The 16,350-nt window shown below is 53.5% G+C and overlaps 8 protein-coding genes across 8 annotated transcripts; 5 read left to right on the top strand and 3 right to left on the bottom strand.

Moving 5' to 3' along the window:
- Positions 1–11: 11 nt before the first annotated feature.
- M409DRAFT_19972 (uncharacterized protein) lies at positions 12–902 on the top strand (the record flags this gene model as incomplete). Its single annotated transcript, XM_033805174.1, has 1 exon — positions 12–902. One exon carries the CDS (start codon positions 12–14, stop codon positions 900–902), a length of 891 nt encoding a protein of 296 aa, XP_033670449.1.
- A 565-nt stretch (positions 903–1,467) lies between these two features.
- Positions 1,468–4,058, top strand: M409DRAFT_52093 (uncharacterized protein; the record flags this gene model as incomplete). Its single annotated transcript, XM_033811986.1, has 5 exons — positions 1,468–1,569; positions 1,639–2,622; positions 2,680–2,996; positions 3,090–3,395; positions 3,470–4,058. The coding sequence occupies 5 exons, from the start codon at positions 1,468–1,470 to the stop codon at positions 4,056–4,058; spliced, it is 2,298 nt and encodes a 765-aa protein (XP_033670448.1).
- Positions 4,059–6,645: 2,587 nt separating this feature from the next.
- Positions 6,646–8,157, top strand: M409DRAFT_19970 (uncharacterized protein; the record flags this gene model as incomplete). The annotated part of the gene is made up of 2 exons (XM_033805173.1): positions 6,646–7,062; positions 7,132–8,157. 2 exons carry the CDS (start codon positions 6,646–6,648, stop codon positions 8,155–8,157), a joined length of 1,443 nt encoding a protein of 480 aa, XP_033670447.1.
- A 55-nt stretch (positions 8,158–8,212) lies between these two features.
- On the bottom strand, positions 8,213–8,750 carry M409DRAFT_19969 (uncharacterized protein; the record flags this gene model as incomplete). Its single annotated transcript, XM_033805172.1, has 2 exons — positions 8,213–8,452; positions 8,508–8,750. The coding sequence occupies 2 exons, from the start codon at positions 8,748–8,750 to the stop codon at positions 8,213–8,215; spliced, it is 483 nt and encodes a 160-aa protein (XP_033670446.1).
- A 989-nt stretch (positions 8,751–9,739) lies between these two features.
- M409DRAFT_52091 (uncharacterized protein) lies at positions 9,740–10,774 on the top strand (the record flags this gene model as incomplete). Its single annotated transcript, XM_033811985.1, has 2 exons — positions 9,740–10,257; positions 10,312–10,774. 2 exons carry the CDS (start codon positions 9,740–9,742, stop codon positions 10,772–10,774), a joined length of 981 nt encoding a protein of 326 aa, XP_033670445.1.
- A 384-nt stretch (positions 10,775–11,158) lies between these two features.
- Positions 11,159–11,961, top strand: M409DRAFT_36121 (uncharacterized protein; the record flags this gene model as incomplete). Its single annotated transcript, XM_033810505.1, has 2 exons — positions 11,159–11,533; positions 11,587–11,961. 2 exons carry the CDS (start codon positions 11,159–11,161, stop codon positions 11,959–11,961), a joined length of 750 nt encoding a protein of 249 aa, XP_033670444.1.
- Positions 11,962–12,108: 147 nt separating this feature from the next.
- Positions 12,109–13,242, bottom strand: M409DRAFT_19966 (uncharacterized protein; the record flags this gene model as incomplete). Its single annotated transcript, XM_033805171.1, has 2 exons — positions 12,109–12,473; positions 12,543–13,242. 2 exons carry the CDS (start codon positions 13,240–13,242, stop codon positions 12,109–12,111), a joined length of 1,065 nt encoding a protein of 354 aa, XP_033670443.1.
- A 1,375-nt stretch (positions 13,243–14,617) lies between these two features.
- On the bottom strand, positions 14,618–16,046 carry M409DRAFT_19965 (uncharacterized protein; the record flags this gene model as incomplete). Its single annotated transcript, XM_033805170.1, has 2 exons — positions 14,618–15,033; positions 15,455–16,046. The coding sequence occupies 2 exons, from the start codon at positions 16,044–16,046 to the stop codon at positions 14,618–14,620; spliced, it is 1,008 nt and encodes a 335-aa protein (XP_033670442.1).
- Between the last annotated feature and the right edge of the window lie 304 nt (positions 16,047–16,350).

Raw genomic sequence — 16,350 nt, 5'->3', positions numbered from 1 at the left:
TGCGAGCAAGGATGACCACCGCCATCTTCAAGCACATCGACACATCGTCGTACTCTGGCAAGCCATGGGTCAAGGTCGACGGACCAGGCAAATCATATAAAGAGACCGATATCGAGCGCCCCGTACAAAATATCCGCGGCAGAGAGAGCGAGTTCAGCACAGATGTGTCAGGATTCGCAGTGTACAACTCACCCGCGAAGGAAAAGGCCTTTGTCGATGACAAGGCCGTAAGAACAGGCTACTACGAAGAGGTGGAAGACTTGCTCAGGAAAACACACCCAGGAGTCAAGAAGGTCGTCATTTTCGACCACACCATTCGAAGGAGGAGCAAGGACTCGCCGAGACAACCTGTCCAACAGGTGCATGTCGACCAAACCCCGGGAGCTACACAAGTCCGAGTTCGACGACATCTTCCTGAAGACGAAGCCGAGGAGTTGCTAAAGGGTCGTTACCAAATCATCAACGTGTGGCGACCAATCGAGAACCCGGCATCAGACTTTCCACTTGCCGTGATCGACTGGCGTTCGACCTCCCCAAAGGACTTCATCCCAGTGGATCTCATGTACCCACAGCGTCCCGACTCGGCGATGGATGACGATGACCGAGGCAAGGAGAAGTTGCCGGACGAGACGACGTTGTTCTCGACTGAGGGCTACGAGCCGAGAGGCGAGACGCTCTCTGTTGCACCAAACTCGCAACACCAGTTCTGGTACTACAAGGACATGACCCCTGAGGAGGTGATGCTTTTGAAGTGCTACGACTCGTACGGAGACTCTGAGCCGATGGGCAAGAGCGGCCTCGCGGTGAGAACGCCACATACGGCTTTCGTCGACCCACAGACGCCCAAAGATGCGCCATATCGACAGTCGATTGAAGTGCGATGCCTGGTGTTTTACGAGTAGAAGCGTACATTTAGACTTAACCATCGATCCACACATATATTGCACGCCGCTGTGCTTGCCTGTCCGAACGTCTCCGTACCGCAGAGAACAAGCTTTGCCTTCTGCAGCCACTTTTCTTGCATCTAGTCCATAAAATGTCTTTAGGGAGATTGTAGGAGAAGTATTGAAGTGGCAAACTCTCTCGGTGATAGTATGCCCATGTGGCTTTCAGGAGACTAGACCAGGATCTGGCATGCCAAGCTCGCTGTAACATAAACTCCCGTGACGAGAAAGGTCTCGGAGGGCGGCAAGGGCTCCCCCAGCGTGAGGGATGACAGAGCCGAGCATGAGCTCGACAATGATCCCGACCAGTATCACGATGTGGGAGTCGCAAAGAGAAATGTGGAGACCATAAATCTTCAGGAGCGAACTCCGGCTGTCCTACAACAGGCGCATGTCATACTGCGAGTTTAGCGTGGCGAGCCACATTAGGTGGGCGGCCGGCGTAGGACAGCCCAAGGGTGAAGGAGAACTACCTAAAGCCCGATGGCTGTTGTGACTGCTGTGCTCTAGTATACACCCGCACATGGCGCCCAAGTCTGGAGACGGGAGTTCTGCCCGACCTGCGGACGAGGCGCAACCCAAGGTCAAAGCAGCATGTGAGGCCTGCCGCACTCGCAAGATTAAGGTATCGTTGATTACCCTTTTTCAAGTCCGGGGTGATGCCACGAGAAGCGAGAAAGGACTAACGGACTAGTGTGATGGCGTCCGTCCTGTTTGCACGAGCTGTCAGAAGAAGATCAAAGACTGTGTCTACATCACCGAGCCCGACGAGCTGCGAGTTACCGCTTTGAAGCGCAGATTCGTCGAACTGTCCAATACATCCTCCAACAACGAAGCTTTGATCCGCCTTCTGCGCGACACCGCCGACGACGAAGCCCAAGTCATCCTCGAACGTATCCGCGCCGATGAGAGCATCTCGTCCATCTTGACAGCTGGTGATGATGGCCGTGCACATGGCTCAGCGACCAACAGCTTGATTCTGGCGATTGAGGGCGCCAACGCTCATCGCTCTGGCGAGACCTCATCCTCTGAAGCCAGCGACCCTCAGCTCCAGCAGCCCTCGACGCCTACTGAGCCGCCCACGGGCTTGATCGATAAGCAGTCGATTTCATTCCTGGTCGACCAGACCCAGCAGACGCGAGCAGCAGAGAACAGTGGAGCCTCATCCAGCACGAGTGCGGAGTCGTCAATACAAGAGCGCCGCGGGTCGACGAGGACCGCAGCAGAACCGCACGATGAGGCCGAAGCGATTCATCGAGTCGGCAACGCGAGCAAACAAACGGCAGTGTCACACCCATCCCCAACGCGCAGCCAGCGGAGCGCTGAAAAACGGACGCGGTTGTTCGATCCGACGCGCCCGGGCCTTCAAGCACGGCCTACATGGTCTACACCGGCGACGTTTCGTCCCAAGCCAGCGTCAAGCGTGAATCTCCTAGCTACGAGAGCGCGTAGCACGGATACGTCGTGGAAGAGAAGACTTGGGGGCGTGAAAGCGACCGACTGGGAGGTGTACTACACGGATGACCATACTCTGCTGGAGATACTCAAGTGCTACTTCGTGTGGGAGAACCCGACTTTCGGATTCGTCGAGGAAGAGCCCTTCTGGGAGGGCCTCATCGTAGGAGGTTCAGAATTTTGCAACCGCGCTTTAGTGCACGCCATCGTGGCATTTGGAGCTGTAAGCTGTTTCTGGCTCGACTACGACGCGTGCGCTCGCCGCTGACATATGGTGCAGAAGATGTTCTCTCTATTCTCTCCTGAGAAGCCTGCTTCGATCGGCCACCGTGCTATGTACGAGATCACGAAGCTCTGGGACTGGGACTCGGACGCTGCAGTCCCTGCCAACATGTCTGCTGGACTCTTGCTCTATGCAACGTTGGAAAGCAATGGGCAAGATAAGGACGGCGCTCCCTACATATCGGGCGCAGTGAACCTGGCTTCCGACTCAGGGCTCTTCTCTTCAGATCGCTCGCCTCAGACATATCCCAGCTCTGACTCACAACTAGCAAAGCACAGGGCCATCTTAGCCTGGAACTTGTACTCGTATCAGGGGTGAGTGAACGTGGTTGCCAAACGATGTAAGAAGTCCGCTAATAGCATCAGAATGCACAATTTAGCATTCCCCCAACACCTGCCTCTGTTAAGCCATTCACCGCCGGTCGGCCCACCCGTAATCGAGAAAGAGGAAGACAGCAAGAATTGGAGTCCTTACCCACTACAAATGCCTCCAAGACCTGGTCTTATGAGCAGCCATCGAAGCGCGCGAGCAATGATGTGGAAGACGGCCAGCAAAATCCTCCCACTTCACCAGAGACATAGAGACGGTTCGAATCGCGACTTACACTGGATAAACGCCCTCGAGCTGTTCGAAGAGCTTCAAAGCCGGCGAAAGGATTTGAATGGACGATTAGGGATGCTTCACGGGGCCCCTCCACACGTCTTCACGCTGCAGTAAGTTGTTCGACTCTACGCGTGACCATGGCTGCCATGTTGACCTGAACGTCCAGCTCTGACTACTACCGAAGCGTCATTGAGCTCTTCAAGCCGTTCGTAGCTGCGGACAATGAACCTCAGGCTCAAATCAAGTTCAAACCTGCCCATGACCACACTGAGCAGGCCCGACTTCAGCTAAGATTGCTCGTCCATCAAATGGAACTTGAGCTTCCTGACCTGCCCTTCTCTCTTTACTATCTGACGACTTCTGTAATGTTCGTTGCCAACGACACGCTTATGGCTCTCAAGGGCAAGCCGGACGTCTCTGACGAAAGCTTCTACTTCTGCTTGTGCCTCCAACTGATGAGGCGCATGGCCAATGCCTATCCGTTGGCGCGCTATCTTATCATCGGCTTCCAGCAGGTTGCACGACGCATCGGGGTCGAACTGCCATCACAAGCCGCAGCCATCGTGAAAAGCTTAGGCCCAGTGACACAGCCGACTCTTACACCCAGCAGCGAGCTTTTTGTGCAGCTGGACCTAGCAGCCACTGATCCCGAGTTGTCGACGCTGCAGCGATTGAATGAGGAGTTCCATGAGATAGCCGATCAACGCGTGCGGTGGCAGGAAGAGAAGGTGATAGACTCTGGACCTGGAGGAGAGAGAGGAGGAAGCCGATGATTCTGGAGCGCGATCGCTTCCGTGAGTTAGCGATGATTAGTGCGGAAACGGCCTTCATTGTACAGCCCATGTATGCCTTAGCGCTTCGTCAGAATGAATGTAGAGAGGGGAGCGGCCTTTCAACGAGCAGCAGCGCGTTTGCGCGTTGTGCAGTAGATAGAGTCGTCCAAACCAACGTGTCTGACGCGCAGCGCTGAAGAATATCGTCGAGTGTCTGAAATTCAGGCTGCCATCTCGCAAGGCCGTTGTGCGGGACCGCGTCGACGTCCCAGCAAGCCATGGCAGGGACGACGGTGACTTCGCAATGTGTGCTTTGATGGGCTTGCATGGAACGGCTCTCCTCTGACAGCACGACATAGGCGATCATGGCCAAAGACCCTCGCATGACCTCAGGATTCGGGGCTCTCCCCGTAATATTCTGATGTTTCGTTGTGGATGGGAGAGTGCCTACCTGTCACAAGTAGTATGCCTTACAGGCTCTTACAGTCGTTCTCAAGTGTGGCATTAGCCAGGAGATGGGTTGTGGTCGTGTTATCGTTTCAACGGATGGCGAAGATGGAGGCATACGAGGGCAGTAGGTAATGGAGAGTCGTGTGTGCTAACGACGGCATGTACAATAGACATCTTGCTTGGGATGTTAGAGTAGGTTTTCGTTGTTATCGAGCCATGGGTTAGCCGGTATGTAGCCGGCAATAACTACTATGCGCAACAAAACGTGAAGTACGCGACCCCCTACCGTCTATCAAGATGGTCTTTTACGGGAAATCAAGAAGGCCTGGGCCATCAAGAGTCAACATTGCCACAAACATCGACACCGCGGCACGGCAGTTAACGCTCCTGCTGGCCCCAGACGTCGCTTGGCCATCTTCCTGAACGATAGCGGAGGCTGCTCCTTGAGCTCGGAAAACAGTCCATCTCGCCTCAACACCTGAAATCTGCCGTCGACCAATGCCACCACACCACAAAATCCACAAGATCTTTCACACCCCAGGCAGAACAGCATCACATTCTCCACAGAAAACCGCATCCGGCCCCCTGAGTCGACGGCGTCGGGCAACCCTCCTTCCCTGTGCGACTTGCAACCCGGCAACGAAGAAATCCGACGATTCATCACCACTTCTCAGATGGTCTTCAGAGGTGGCCATCCGCACGTTCGTCATAACGGCGCGTTCAGATCAGACACAAGTGGTAGTTGGAACAGCCAGAAGTTGTATCTCGACGTTTCGACGGACTACGCTCCGCTGCGCCGGAGTCGACCCGCTTTTGGTAGGATGGAATGTTTGGGGAGGACGGGTCTTGGTCCGATCACGGTTATGGAGTTTTTTGCATCTTCGTCGGCTTGATCAACGTGCTCGACGCGTGTGTTGAGTCGAACCTCGAGCGCGTCGTCGGCCCCGGACCACTCTCCATACCTCGCAGGTCGGTTTCACTCCGTCCGGACGGTCGACAGAAGCTGATTAGAGTCCATGATCAAGGAAATTGAAGGCGTCGATGCTTACGACGCGTGGTATTGGTTGCCGAAGTACACTGAAGTGGTAGGTTGACCCCTATTCCTCGAGCTGCGAGTCCCCAGAGACGACTTTTCGACGAGATCCCGAGATCCAAATTCAATTTAAAGAGCGAGACTGGCGGCAGGTAGAGGGTCAGTCGCACGAGGACTATGTCGCGAATATAGGAAACAGAAGTGTTACAAAGGAAGGCCATCACCTACAGGGTTCATCATCTATTGGGGCGTTCAGAGACAGCAAACCGGACGTGAACTCAGCGTTGGATATTGCATCGCTCGACGCCGGCGACTGGCATGTGTCAGGCTGCATGAGCTGTTGACAACAAAGATAGGTATCGTCGGGCTGACGACAGGCTAAGGTGAGGTCAGCTAGCTGAGCTAAACGAACTCTGGAAGCCTTGATGCCGAGACTTCAACAACCACCTCTGCCACACTTCTCGATCCGACAGCAAGATGAAAGTCCAAATTTGCAAGCTCTGCCAGAACTGCCTGGAAGGTAGAGCTGAGGTGAGGCGCTCTTCGTCCCAGTCGGCGACATATGTCCATCACCAAACTGCAAAAGGCGTGCACGATTCCGCAGCTGCTGGATGCCGGTTCTGCGAGGGAATTTTGAAATACAACGAAAAGAGGTTCCGCGAAGCATCTGAGGTCGATCTTGAGTTCAGGGTTGACATTGAGAAGGAAGTGCCGCGCATCAGTTTGCACGCAAAGATCAAACAAGCGGAAGGCGGTGTAGTTGTTTCGACATGTACACCCACGACAATACGTAGGTGCAGCCCCTTTTGTATGACTGAACCATGAATAACATCGTAATCCACTCAAGTATCTAGGCGGCTTCGAGATGTTGCTCCAGTGGCAAATACAGGCTCAGGACAGTCGCTAGCTTTCATCCGAGATCAGCTAGCTACATGTCTGAAGTGCCACACCTCGCAATTCACCACTCTCAAGGAATGGTGGCCGACTCGGCTACTAGACGTCTCAGCGCACCTTGGCAAGCTCTTCCGCTTGGTGGAAAGCAAAGAAGTCAAACCGGCCAGCCCATACATTACGCTCAGCCATTGTTGGGGCCTCAGTCAGCCTATGAAGCTCTCCGCGGAGTCTGAGCTGCAACTAAGACAAGGGTACAGTATCGATACCCTACCCAAGACGTTCCAAGATGCCATAGCAGTCTGCCGATATCTGGACGTCAAATATCTGTGGATTGACAGCTTATGCATTGTGCAAGACCAAGAGGACAAATCGGATTGGCTTCGCGAATCGGTTCTCATGGATAAAGTGTACGCCCACTCGCTCTGCACGCTGGCTGCTACTGCCTCGACGGATGGGAATGGAGGGCTTTTCAAGAGTCGCAAGCCCGCTCAAACGATTGAAGTCACTTCCCACGAGTATGGAGAGCTTGCCTCAGGAACGTATGCCGTCTTGAATCCCAAGGCTGACGGACCGTCTTTCGACTATACCGCTAAGATCAAGGACGGACCCTTGAACAAGCGCGCTTGGGTGAGTGATCATGTTCACACCTTGAGTCTGCAATCCAATCCCACGATTTGACTGATCAACCCAATGAAGGTCTATCAGGAGCGAATGTTGTCAACCAGGGTGGTACATTTTACAGAAGACGAAGTCATATGGGAATGCGGAGATGGCCTCGCGAGTGAACTGCTTCCAGATGGCATTCCCCAAGATCTGAATCGGGATCAGATAGGCTGGAAGAATGAAGCAATGCCAAAGAAGTTGCTGGCGCTCGCCCGCAGTGGCGATCCGAACATCGACATGAAGGGCGCTTGGGACATTGTCCATAAGGCTTTCGCCAACACCAGGCTGACCGTCGTCACCGACCGCGTCGTTGCACTCGCTGGTCTGGCGAAGCTCTTCCAGAGCTGCCTGCAAGACACTTATTGGGTGGGGATGTGGAAAAAGACAATCCACCATGATCTCGTCTGGGAAGTTCCAATCAGAAAGTGGCGGCGAGTTTGGTTGGAGAATGACGAGTCGAAGTTATCTCAGTATCGAGCGCCCAGCTGGTCGTGGCTGTCTGTTGAAGGCACAACGTACTTGAGCCAGTCGCTGCAAGATCAAGGGGGAGCTGTGGCGTTCGAATACTTATACCAGGTCGTCGATGTCCAGATTAAGCACCCCACGGACGACGTTACTGGGCCGGTTCAGCACGGAGCACTCTACCTCAGAGGAAATATCATCCCCGTAGTTCTTGAAGGCCTTGCCACACACATTGACGATTGCCACCCTTACTGGAATTTCAAAATGGCTGGTCTGGAAGATCATTACAGCCCGACCTTGTCTTTGCCCGATTACGGGAAGAGTAGTGTACCGACGCGGAGCACAGCCGACGAACACTACTGCATGCCTCTGGTGATCCGACACAACCGTGTGGCCATTTGCATGCTGCTGGAAGCAATTGAAGACTCGCCGAACACGTTCAGGCGCATTGGACTTGGCGAGATATCCGCTAAGAGGTCGGAAGCGGATGGGATGTCGAGGTTTGTCGAGCGATTGAAGGAAATGCAGACACAGTGGCAAGTTCCGGCCGTTGCATTTGACGAGGTCAGTGGTCATCGTACAATCCGCGTGGTGTAACCACCCGGACAGATGAATGTCGTTCGGGAACTGGAACAGACCCATCAACCAATCCTCAAGTCATTCGCTTGTACGAAGATTCATGCACGCCTTCATCCCAATAACGATGATCATACTCATCGATCCTAGTGATCTTCCCAGCCTCCGAGATCTTGACGAAGAAGCCAACATGGCTTTTGAACTCCTTCCCGCTGCCTCTCATGACGACGCTGCCGTCCGGTCGAACGATGTCGTTGGTGCATCGACCAATCCATAGCTGTTCAACCGCCGCTCCGTCGGCGGTAGGCAGGATACTCTGAGAGAGATCATCAGCTGCATGCAACGTACGTGAACTTACGGATCTCTCTCACCTTGATCTCCGACCTGAAGGGCTGATTGCAATGCAGGAAGCTCTTTCGCAAGCCAAGGACTGCATTGTGACCGACTCGGCAGATGTAGAAGCCGTGATCATACCACTCCACTTGGGGATCGAAGTCCCTCTGGATCTCTTCCAATGCTTCAGCTTCACTCAAGGACTTGGAGAAGTTGTCACACCAATTGGTGATGACTTCCTTGATCTGGGCAATGCGAGCCTCGCTGATCTGAATCGACATAACTTGGCTTTGGGCTTTGCCGGAAGGGGTAAGTTGGTCTTTCAAAGCTGAGAGGCGATGCATTGACTTCTTTTCACGACCTTTAGGAAGCTGCTTTCCGGCCCTTTATGATGTTTGGCTAAGCGTCGCTACAACGTTCATCCACGCCCTCGGCCCTCGGTTGATGTAGTCATCGATTGGGAATGCATGTGGAAGTGGTTTGTTGATGTCTATGCGAGGATTTTTGGTTTCGATGGTGTTTAGGGCACAGCTGAAAGACCGGTGGGGTACAAGGTTTCGCGCTAGGCTTTGGATGGACAAGAGGGCATGTGAGTGAATGACACTGAGCTACTTCGAGTGTTTCCTGACTTGTCCTCTGTACTGTAGGTGAAAGCGTACTATGATACCCTACGCAAAGAGATTTCTCGGATCATGACCACAAACATGAATCCATGGAAGCCGCTTAATGGCCATTCGACCCTATTAACAAGATCGGACACATCAAACAATTGAGCACAGCTTCAAATCAATCAAGGCGCAGTCACAAAAGTGTGATAAACATTCTTGATGGCCACTGCTGCTGCTAGTGATGCCCGAAGGGCGTCTACTCCTTTGCCGACTCTCAAGTCCCGACTATGTACGTTGCCGCCGACTGTGGCACAGCCAGCGCCTCGCTGCCAACATGTGAGATACGCCGATCTCACGCCGAAGTACGCAAACTTATCTTTAGGTCCAGCAGGCGGCAAGAGATATTACCCAGTAAGAAGAGCCTCCACAGCAGCAAAATAATCATTGGCATCGAATGTACTACGAGCGGAAGTCAAACCGTAGCGCGAGATAACGTTCATGTTGCCGCCGCTTTGCCGCAATATGGATTCGGAAAGCCTTCAGCAGCGCTTACAGACATGTCGAACGCACGAGAAGACCATGAAGCCGACTGCAGATAAGTTGACAGACACTCTCTGCTTTGTCGGGCCACAGAACGATTCAGAGCGTGTCATTCCTTTGCCATGAGATCCTCCATGATACTGCCAGCAAGCTACTTGCTCCTTACTCACTCGAGCTGGGCCAGACCTACCAATGAGGTTCAACAAGTCTATTCCGGAAGCCACGACTTCGACAGCAATCACGAGAATGGAAAGGCGTTCAGCTCGGGCGACCTTTATGGTTGGGTAGGCTGCAGCGTCAACGATCGGTCCAGGATTTTGGAAGCCATGCACGATTCGAGAGACATCCTGGATACACACAGAGTGCGAAACTTCGCAGATTGGAGGCAGACACCTGTAGCTATTCAGCTCTTCGGGCAAGCAGTTGCGAATGACTACCATGGATGGTCGTCCAGAGTGCAGCAGAACTTCAGGAGTGCACACGAGTTCGCAGCGGGCACTCATAGCGAGAGGGTGCAGGTCTTCTGCCACGACCAGTCGATGGAGGGGCCACTGAAGGATGAGTGTGCATCTTCAAGACAGCCTGATCCTGTTGTAGTGGCCAGGAATTATCTGGGAGGTGATGGACCGGCCTTGATGTTGTGAGTGTTTTCAGGGACCGCACTCAATCGTGACATGCCGCTGACACTTCCTAGGTGCGACAAGTGGTTCCAGATGCAGAGCATGACCAGTGCAGCAGAGAATCGTGGTACTTCAGCGACCGACCTTGACACCGCCGAGAATCAAGCCAGAGCCTTCATAACGGCCTTGATGCTAATTCCATCCATCGCTCCGTGGCCACAAGATCATCATGGACCCAGTATGATCTATCGCAAGGTAGTTCTAGCCGCATTGTTTCCGCCTAAAGTAATGGCTAACAGTCATCGTAGCAATTGCTTCCTGGCGACACTGTCCAGCGATATGTTACTTCCGCCGCTGCGTGCGAAAAGCTGGCGGCCATCCAAGATGCCAATTTCCGAAGGACCATCTCGAACGCGGACACGTACTCGTGGTATGCTCTTGCAGCCTACCTCCGGGACAGCGAGAGGCGCCGGTAGCAGTGTGATGATTGATAGAAGGAATTCCAGATCCAAGCCGGGAGGAAGCTGGGGTTTATGACCATCCGGAATCAACGCGGGTCTTGCGGAACGCAGCGGATATTTCCTTTCAAGGCAGTGATCGGCAGCAACGACTTCGCCCTCAGCCGGAGCTGAAGATGAAGGATGGCTCTGCTCCGGAGCGCCGGTTTCGGTGTGCAGCAACAGCTGCAAGCCACCGCGAATTGCTCCTGACGTAGCACCAACATTGAGCAAACAACGCCGCATGGCCGCACAAAGAACGCCGCAATCCACAAGCCACCTTGATGTATAAAGCAAGGCAGCACCAACGGCAAAGCAACATGTCATTCTCCAGCATCACCGTCCTTCCTACATGAAGAGCATCAAAGAAGCTACTGCCAAACTCACCCATCGAACGAAGAAAACCGACGAAAACAACGACAACATGAGCGCACTCGCAGGAAAAGTGGCCCTTATCACTGGTGGCTCCAAGGGTATCGGAGCTGCTCTCAGCGAGCGCCTCGCCAGCCTTGGCGCCACGGTCGCAATCAACTACTCCTCAGACTCCTCAGCGGCCGACAAGCTGGTCGAGAAGATCAAGAAGAACGGCCATGGTCAGGCTACCACCGTCAAGGCCAACGCAGCCAGCATTCCTGAAATCGAGTCCATGGTCGACCAGGTCGTCAAGCAACACGGCAAGATCGACATCCTCGTCCCATGCGCCGGCGTTCTCCCAATGAGGACACTGGACAAGACGTCCGAGAAGGACTTCGATGACACATTCGCATTGAACGTCAAAGGACCATACTTCCTCGCTCAGGTAAGGCTACCTGCTCGTATTCTCCAGCTGATTCATGCTGACATAGCTCGCAGAAAGCGGTGCCTCACATCCCAAGCGGCGGCCGCATCGTCTTCTTCTCTACCAGTTTGACGGCCGTCTCGCAAGTTGCTCCTGGTTACCTGCTCTACAACGCCACCAAGGGAGCCATCGAGCAGGTTACTCGTGTGCTCAGCAAGGACCTTGCAGCAAAAGGCATCAATGTCAACTGCGTCGCCCCTGGTCCAACAGCTACCGAGCTGTTCCTCAAGGGCAAGTCGGATGAGATGATCAAGGCTATCGGCAGCACCAATCCGCATGGTCGTATTGGCGAGCCGGATGAGGTTGCAGACGCCGTTACGCTGCTCACTGGAGAGCAGAGTAGATGGGTCACGGGTCAAGTCTTGAGGATCAATGGAGGCATGGCTTGAGTGGGGAGGTTAGAAGAGGGAATATCATGTGTATGGCTAATGGTTTAAGACTTGTACGATTATGTTGATACAGCGACCGTTTCTTTCCAATCCTGCTCTTCTTATCACCACTCGCACCACCCTCGAAGATGTCCTCGCACTGTACATCTACAGATTCCCCACTACAGGTCCAACAGTATCCCTCACCATCTCATCAAGCCCAATCCACTCCCCCAACCCAAGTCCCTGCAAAGACTCATCACAGGCAATATCAAAAGACCGGTCATTCTCCTCAAAAACCTCAACCTCCCTCCACGGAGACTGCACCTGAATCGACTTCGCAATCTGCCACATCCTCGCCTTCTGACAAGCCAGAATCCACCGCTTCCCATGCGCCTCTTGGCGGAGGAGAGCTTGCGCGTGGGCTTTAGCCACGTCTCGCACGTCTACCCAGAACGGGAAGTCGTCAACGAGGCCTTTGTTTGTGCCACGCTGCGCGATGTCGGTGATTTTCGCTTGGGAGAAGCTGTAGCCTTTTTGGTGATATATCCCATCAGCATGTTTGGTCACGAGCACTAGGCTCTTGCCTTGTTTCTACTTACCGTCCAGACCTACCTCCCCTTTCAGAGGGAGGACGCAGGGTCCGCCGATGTATGTTGGAAGTATGGTCGAGAACTTCCATCCTTTGCCCTTTCCACCCTCGACGTGCTTGTGGTAGTAATTCCACGCCGCCTCTTCAGCCAACTTCTTCGAGCTCAAGTACGCCATGAAGCCCTGATATCTCTCATCCAAGCCCTTTGTAGCTTCCCTGCCAGCGCCCTGCTCATACGTGATGGGGTTCCAGTCCTGGCTCGAGTACGTGTAGTCTGAGCTCCAGCCCTTGAACGGATCGAATGCGGCGGCGAAGGAACTCGTCACGACCACGCTCTTGGCGTCGTTCGACTTGTTTGCGGATTCGAGCAGGCCGACCGTGCCTTGGATCGCGGGTCGCAAGAGATCTTTCTCCAAATCGGGAGGATCCAGGATCAGAGGCGATGCTACATGGGCGATGTGCGTGGCTCCTTTGACTGCTGAGTCGTAGGCACCGGGTGCTGTCATGTCTGCGACGTAGGAGAATTTCAAGCGACCGGAGTCAACAAACTGTTTGAAGGTCGCCTGTAGCGGTGCTGCAGACTTCTCAGTTCGGACTGCTGCGCGCACTTGTGGGCCATTGGGATCTTTCAGAAGGTAATCCACGAGATGGGAACCAACGTGGCCGTTTGCGCCAGTGATGAGGACGAGGTCGGATTTGGTGAAAGACATTTTCGATCAGACTTTCGTATGGAGAATGCCCTGGAGTTCATGCCATTCCACCTGTTACTTATAATCTTCAGCTCTAAGTCTTCTTGACTTCTTCAGGCGACCCATCGCGGCGGCTTTTACGCATCATCGGACGAAGTTGACCCTGGAGTCAAGACATCAAAGGCAAGCCGCCTTCTATCTCAACCATTTATCGCCGTCTTGGTGCCGCGAGTATCAGTGTTCTGCTTGGAAAAGAATCTGAAGAGAGGGGACACAGTCGGTCTTTAGAAAGTCGAAGGTGAAGTCCAAGAAACCATGCGGCCGCTAGCTCCCAGCTCTGCCAGAAGTGATCATCTCCCCCAGTCGGCGATTTCCAGAGTCTTTTTTCGGTGTGTCGGAGAACTCCTTCTAACTGTGCCATGTGCGGCGTGCCTGAAGGGCACTGATCTGCTCTTAAAACACACGAGAACGACATCCTTCTTCGACCTAACGCAGGCTACGCAGCCACATGCGTCGACGATAGGGTTCATCCTCCGAAGGATCATTTGCAGAATGAGGCCTCGTGACTCGCATGTTGGGTAAAAGTGGCATCGCCATCTCCAAGCGATCCAGTATTCAAGGACCATATACGTTTTGGGAGGCTCCTTCCCAAAGCGGAAGGCCGAAAAAAAATTCCTGTTGTGGTATAGACCCAACGGTCGCTAGTATTTCTATGGTTCCGAAAATGCCTATAGCGTCAGGCGTCCCATTGATCAGAGTCGATTCAGCCAATGAAGGAGGTCCATATGGTCCTTGCGGCGGGCCGCTGGTACTTGAGACAGTGTTGCTGTACTGGCGGCCACAGCCGTGCACATGGCGATCATTACATGGCGGCTTGGTCGAAGGGGCTTTGTATATGATCATCATTCAGCTGGTCAGTGTTGATGAAGGAGTCGAGATGTATATATATCGGCGGCAGCGTTGCTTGGTCACGAAGATCCAATACTTCCTGCAAGCTGAACGATCATCGTTGACACCTGAATCTTCGTCAGAAACACCACACGCTCAATCCACCGAGACTTCAATCAACAACTCATCATCAAGATGTTCACCCAAGCAGCCTTCCTCATTGCCCTTGGCGCCGTTGCTGTCGCGCAAGATCAGACTGTGCGTTCACTCCCCTTGCTTCAAACTCTTCCCAATCTAATAGATCGCTGTAGATTACTGGGGGCCTCGGAACAGGAAGTTCCTCCTGTCCAGACGGCTGGAGTAGCAACCAACTCGGCAACAGCAACCAGATCTACTGTTGCCCTGGCAGCGGTATTCAAATCGACGACGAAGGATCTTGCTGCATTGGTGTTGGCACAATGGGGCCTCGGGGCACCTGCGGCACGACCGTCGCCTACAGTGATCCCAACTACTCGTCGATTGTTAGCTCCCTCGCCGCACAGACTGGCGACAGCTCGTCACCAATGACCAACTCGGATACCACGGCGACAGCGACCGACTCCTCTTCGTCAGCGGCCACGTCCGCAGCATCAAGCAGCTCAGCTGGCACCACCGCCTCTTCTGGATCTAGCACTGGTTCCAACTCTGGCTCGGTTGCGGCACAGACTTCCTCGAGCAGCTCCAGCAGCGCAGCTGGCGTGGTTGTGACCGGCGCACCAATGCTGGCGAACATCATCATGGGCGCTGCTGGTGCCGCAATGCTGTTGTAGAGTATTGGCTCTTGTGTAATGTACAAGTAAAGGACGCAATTGGGCGAGGCAGTGTATTTGGAAAAGGCCTGCTCAAATGGCTTGGCCAGCTCGATTTTCGAAGCTGTAGCATAATCTGTCTAAATAGTAACGATTAGTTCGATATCATGCTGAGATTTCGAAACATACCAGTTGTGAACATTCTTCTCCTGTTTTTCACAGTCGTCCCGAGGCACAAGATCTACCACATGAGCGTGTTCAAATGAGACGCACTACCATCTCTCTACGCTCTAGTATGTCTAAATCATCATCGTTCGCACTCTTGAGAGCGTGTGCAGGCAGACCGCCAATGATGCTACACGCCATGGTATTTCCGTAAGAGCCCACATTGCGCAGAAACATCACTCTCGTTGTCTCGAATTTGCTGGACGGTAGTTCCATCGGGATCGGAGAGAAGAGAAAGTCGCCGCGCTCAATCATCAAGGCTGTGGGTTCGCCAACAACTAGCTCATTCATTGGTGCAAGAAAATATTTGGTCGCAGGTGGTTTTGGTATACCTTGGGAGTCAACCGTGCTCTCGTGCTTCACGGAGCTTGGTAGAAGACGGACATAGAAGAAAGAGTCATTGGTGGTCATGCAAACCGCATCGACTGTCCCAATGTAGTACAGAGAGCAGCTGAGGGAGCCATCACGATGTGCCCATAACTCCCTTGGTACCTTGACTGTGCGCCTGGGGATCGAAGTGAAAGTGAGTCTGAGGTCCGGAACCCAGGTTGGCATGTTCAGCTGCGCCTTCTCTGGAATCACGAAGCGCTGTCGTAGGTTGTGGAAGATGTCCATGAACATGCCACGGTCGATGAGCGCCTGTGCAAATTGAATGTACACTTCTGCGGTGGTAAGCTGGTAGCTTGGAGCGATTTTGGGACTCTGATCGAGAGATATGAAGGAGTACAGCCGGTCTCGTGCATCTTGACATTCCATGGAATTGAATCGGCCAAGCGCATGCACCAGTAGTGATGTAGAGTCTGGATAGGATGGACGGAACAACTCTCTGATGGCCTCCGCCCCGTCGGAGAGCTTCTGGTAAGGGCATGAGTCGTCGTCCGTGGTATCCACGCCGCCCTGCATCCTCCAGCTTATGTTCTTCATGGTGGCTCTTATCTTATCCAGAGACTGATCAAGCCTTCGCTGAGAGAGGTCCAGCCTACACGGGCCCCAATACATGTGCTTGGATCTTGAATAGAAGAGCTCTTGCACAACCCATCGGCGGTTCCAGTATCTGCGTGTAAGAAAGGCTTCAAACATCTGCGAGCTATGTTCAATAGCGTCGAGCAAGTCCGGACGGACGTTGTCGATGATTCGTTTCATCGCATTGGGCAGAGCTTCTCCCATGAACTCGCCCATCATCTGGCCGTCTACAAGGCCGAGAAATCTGTCGAGAACTGGATCACTG

The sequence above is a fragment of the Zasmidium cellare genome, assembly GCF_010093935.1.
Source record: "Zasmidium cellare ATCC 36951 unplaced genomic scaffold M409scaffold_9, whole genome shotgun sequence".
Taxonomy (NCBI): Eukaryota; Fungi; Ascomycota; class Dothideomycetes; order Mycosphaerellales; family Mycosphaerellaceae; genus Zasmidium; species Zasmidium cellare.
This window is presented reverse-complemented; position numbering and strand designations above follow the sequence as displayed.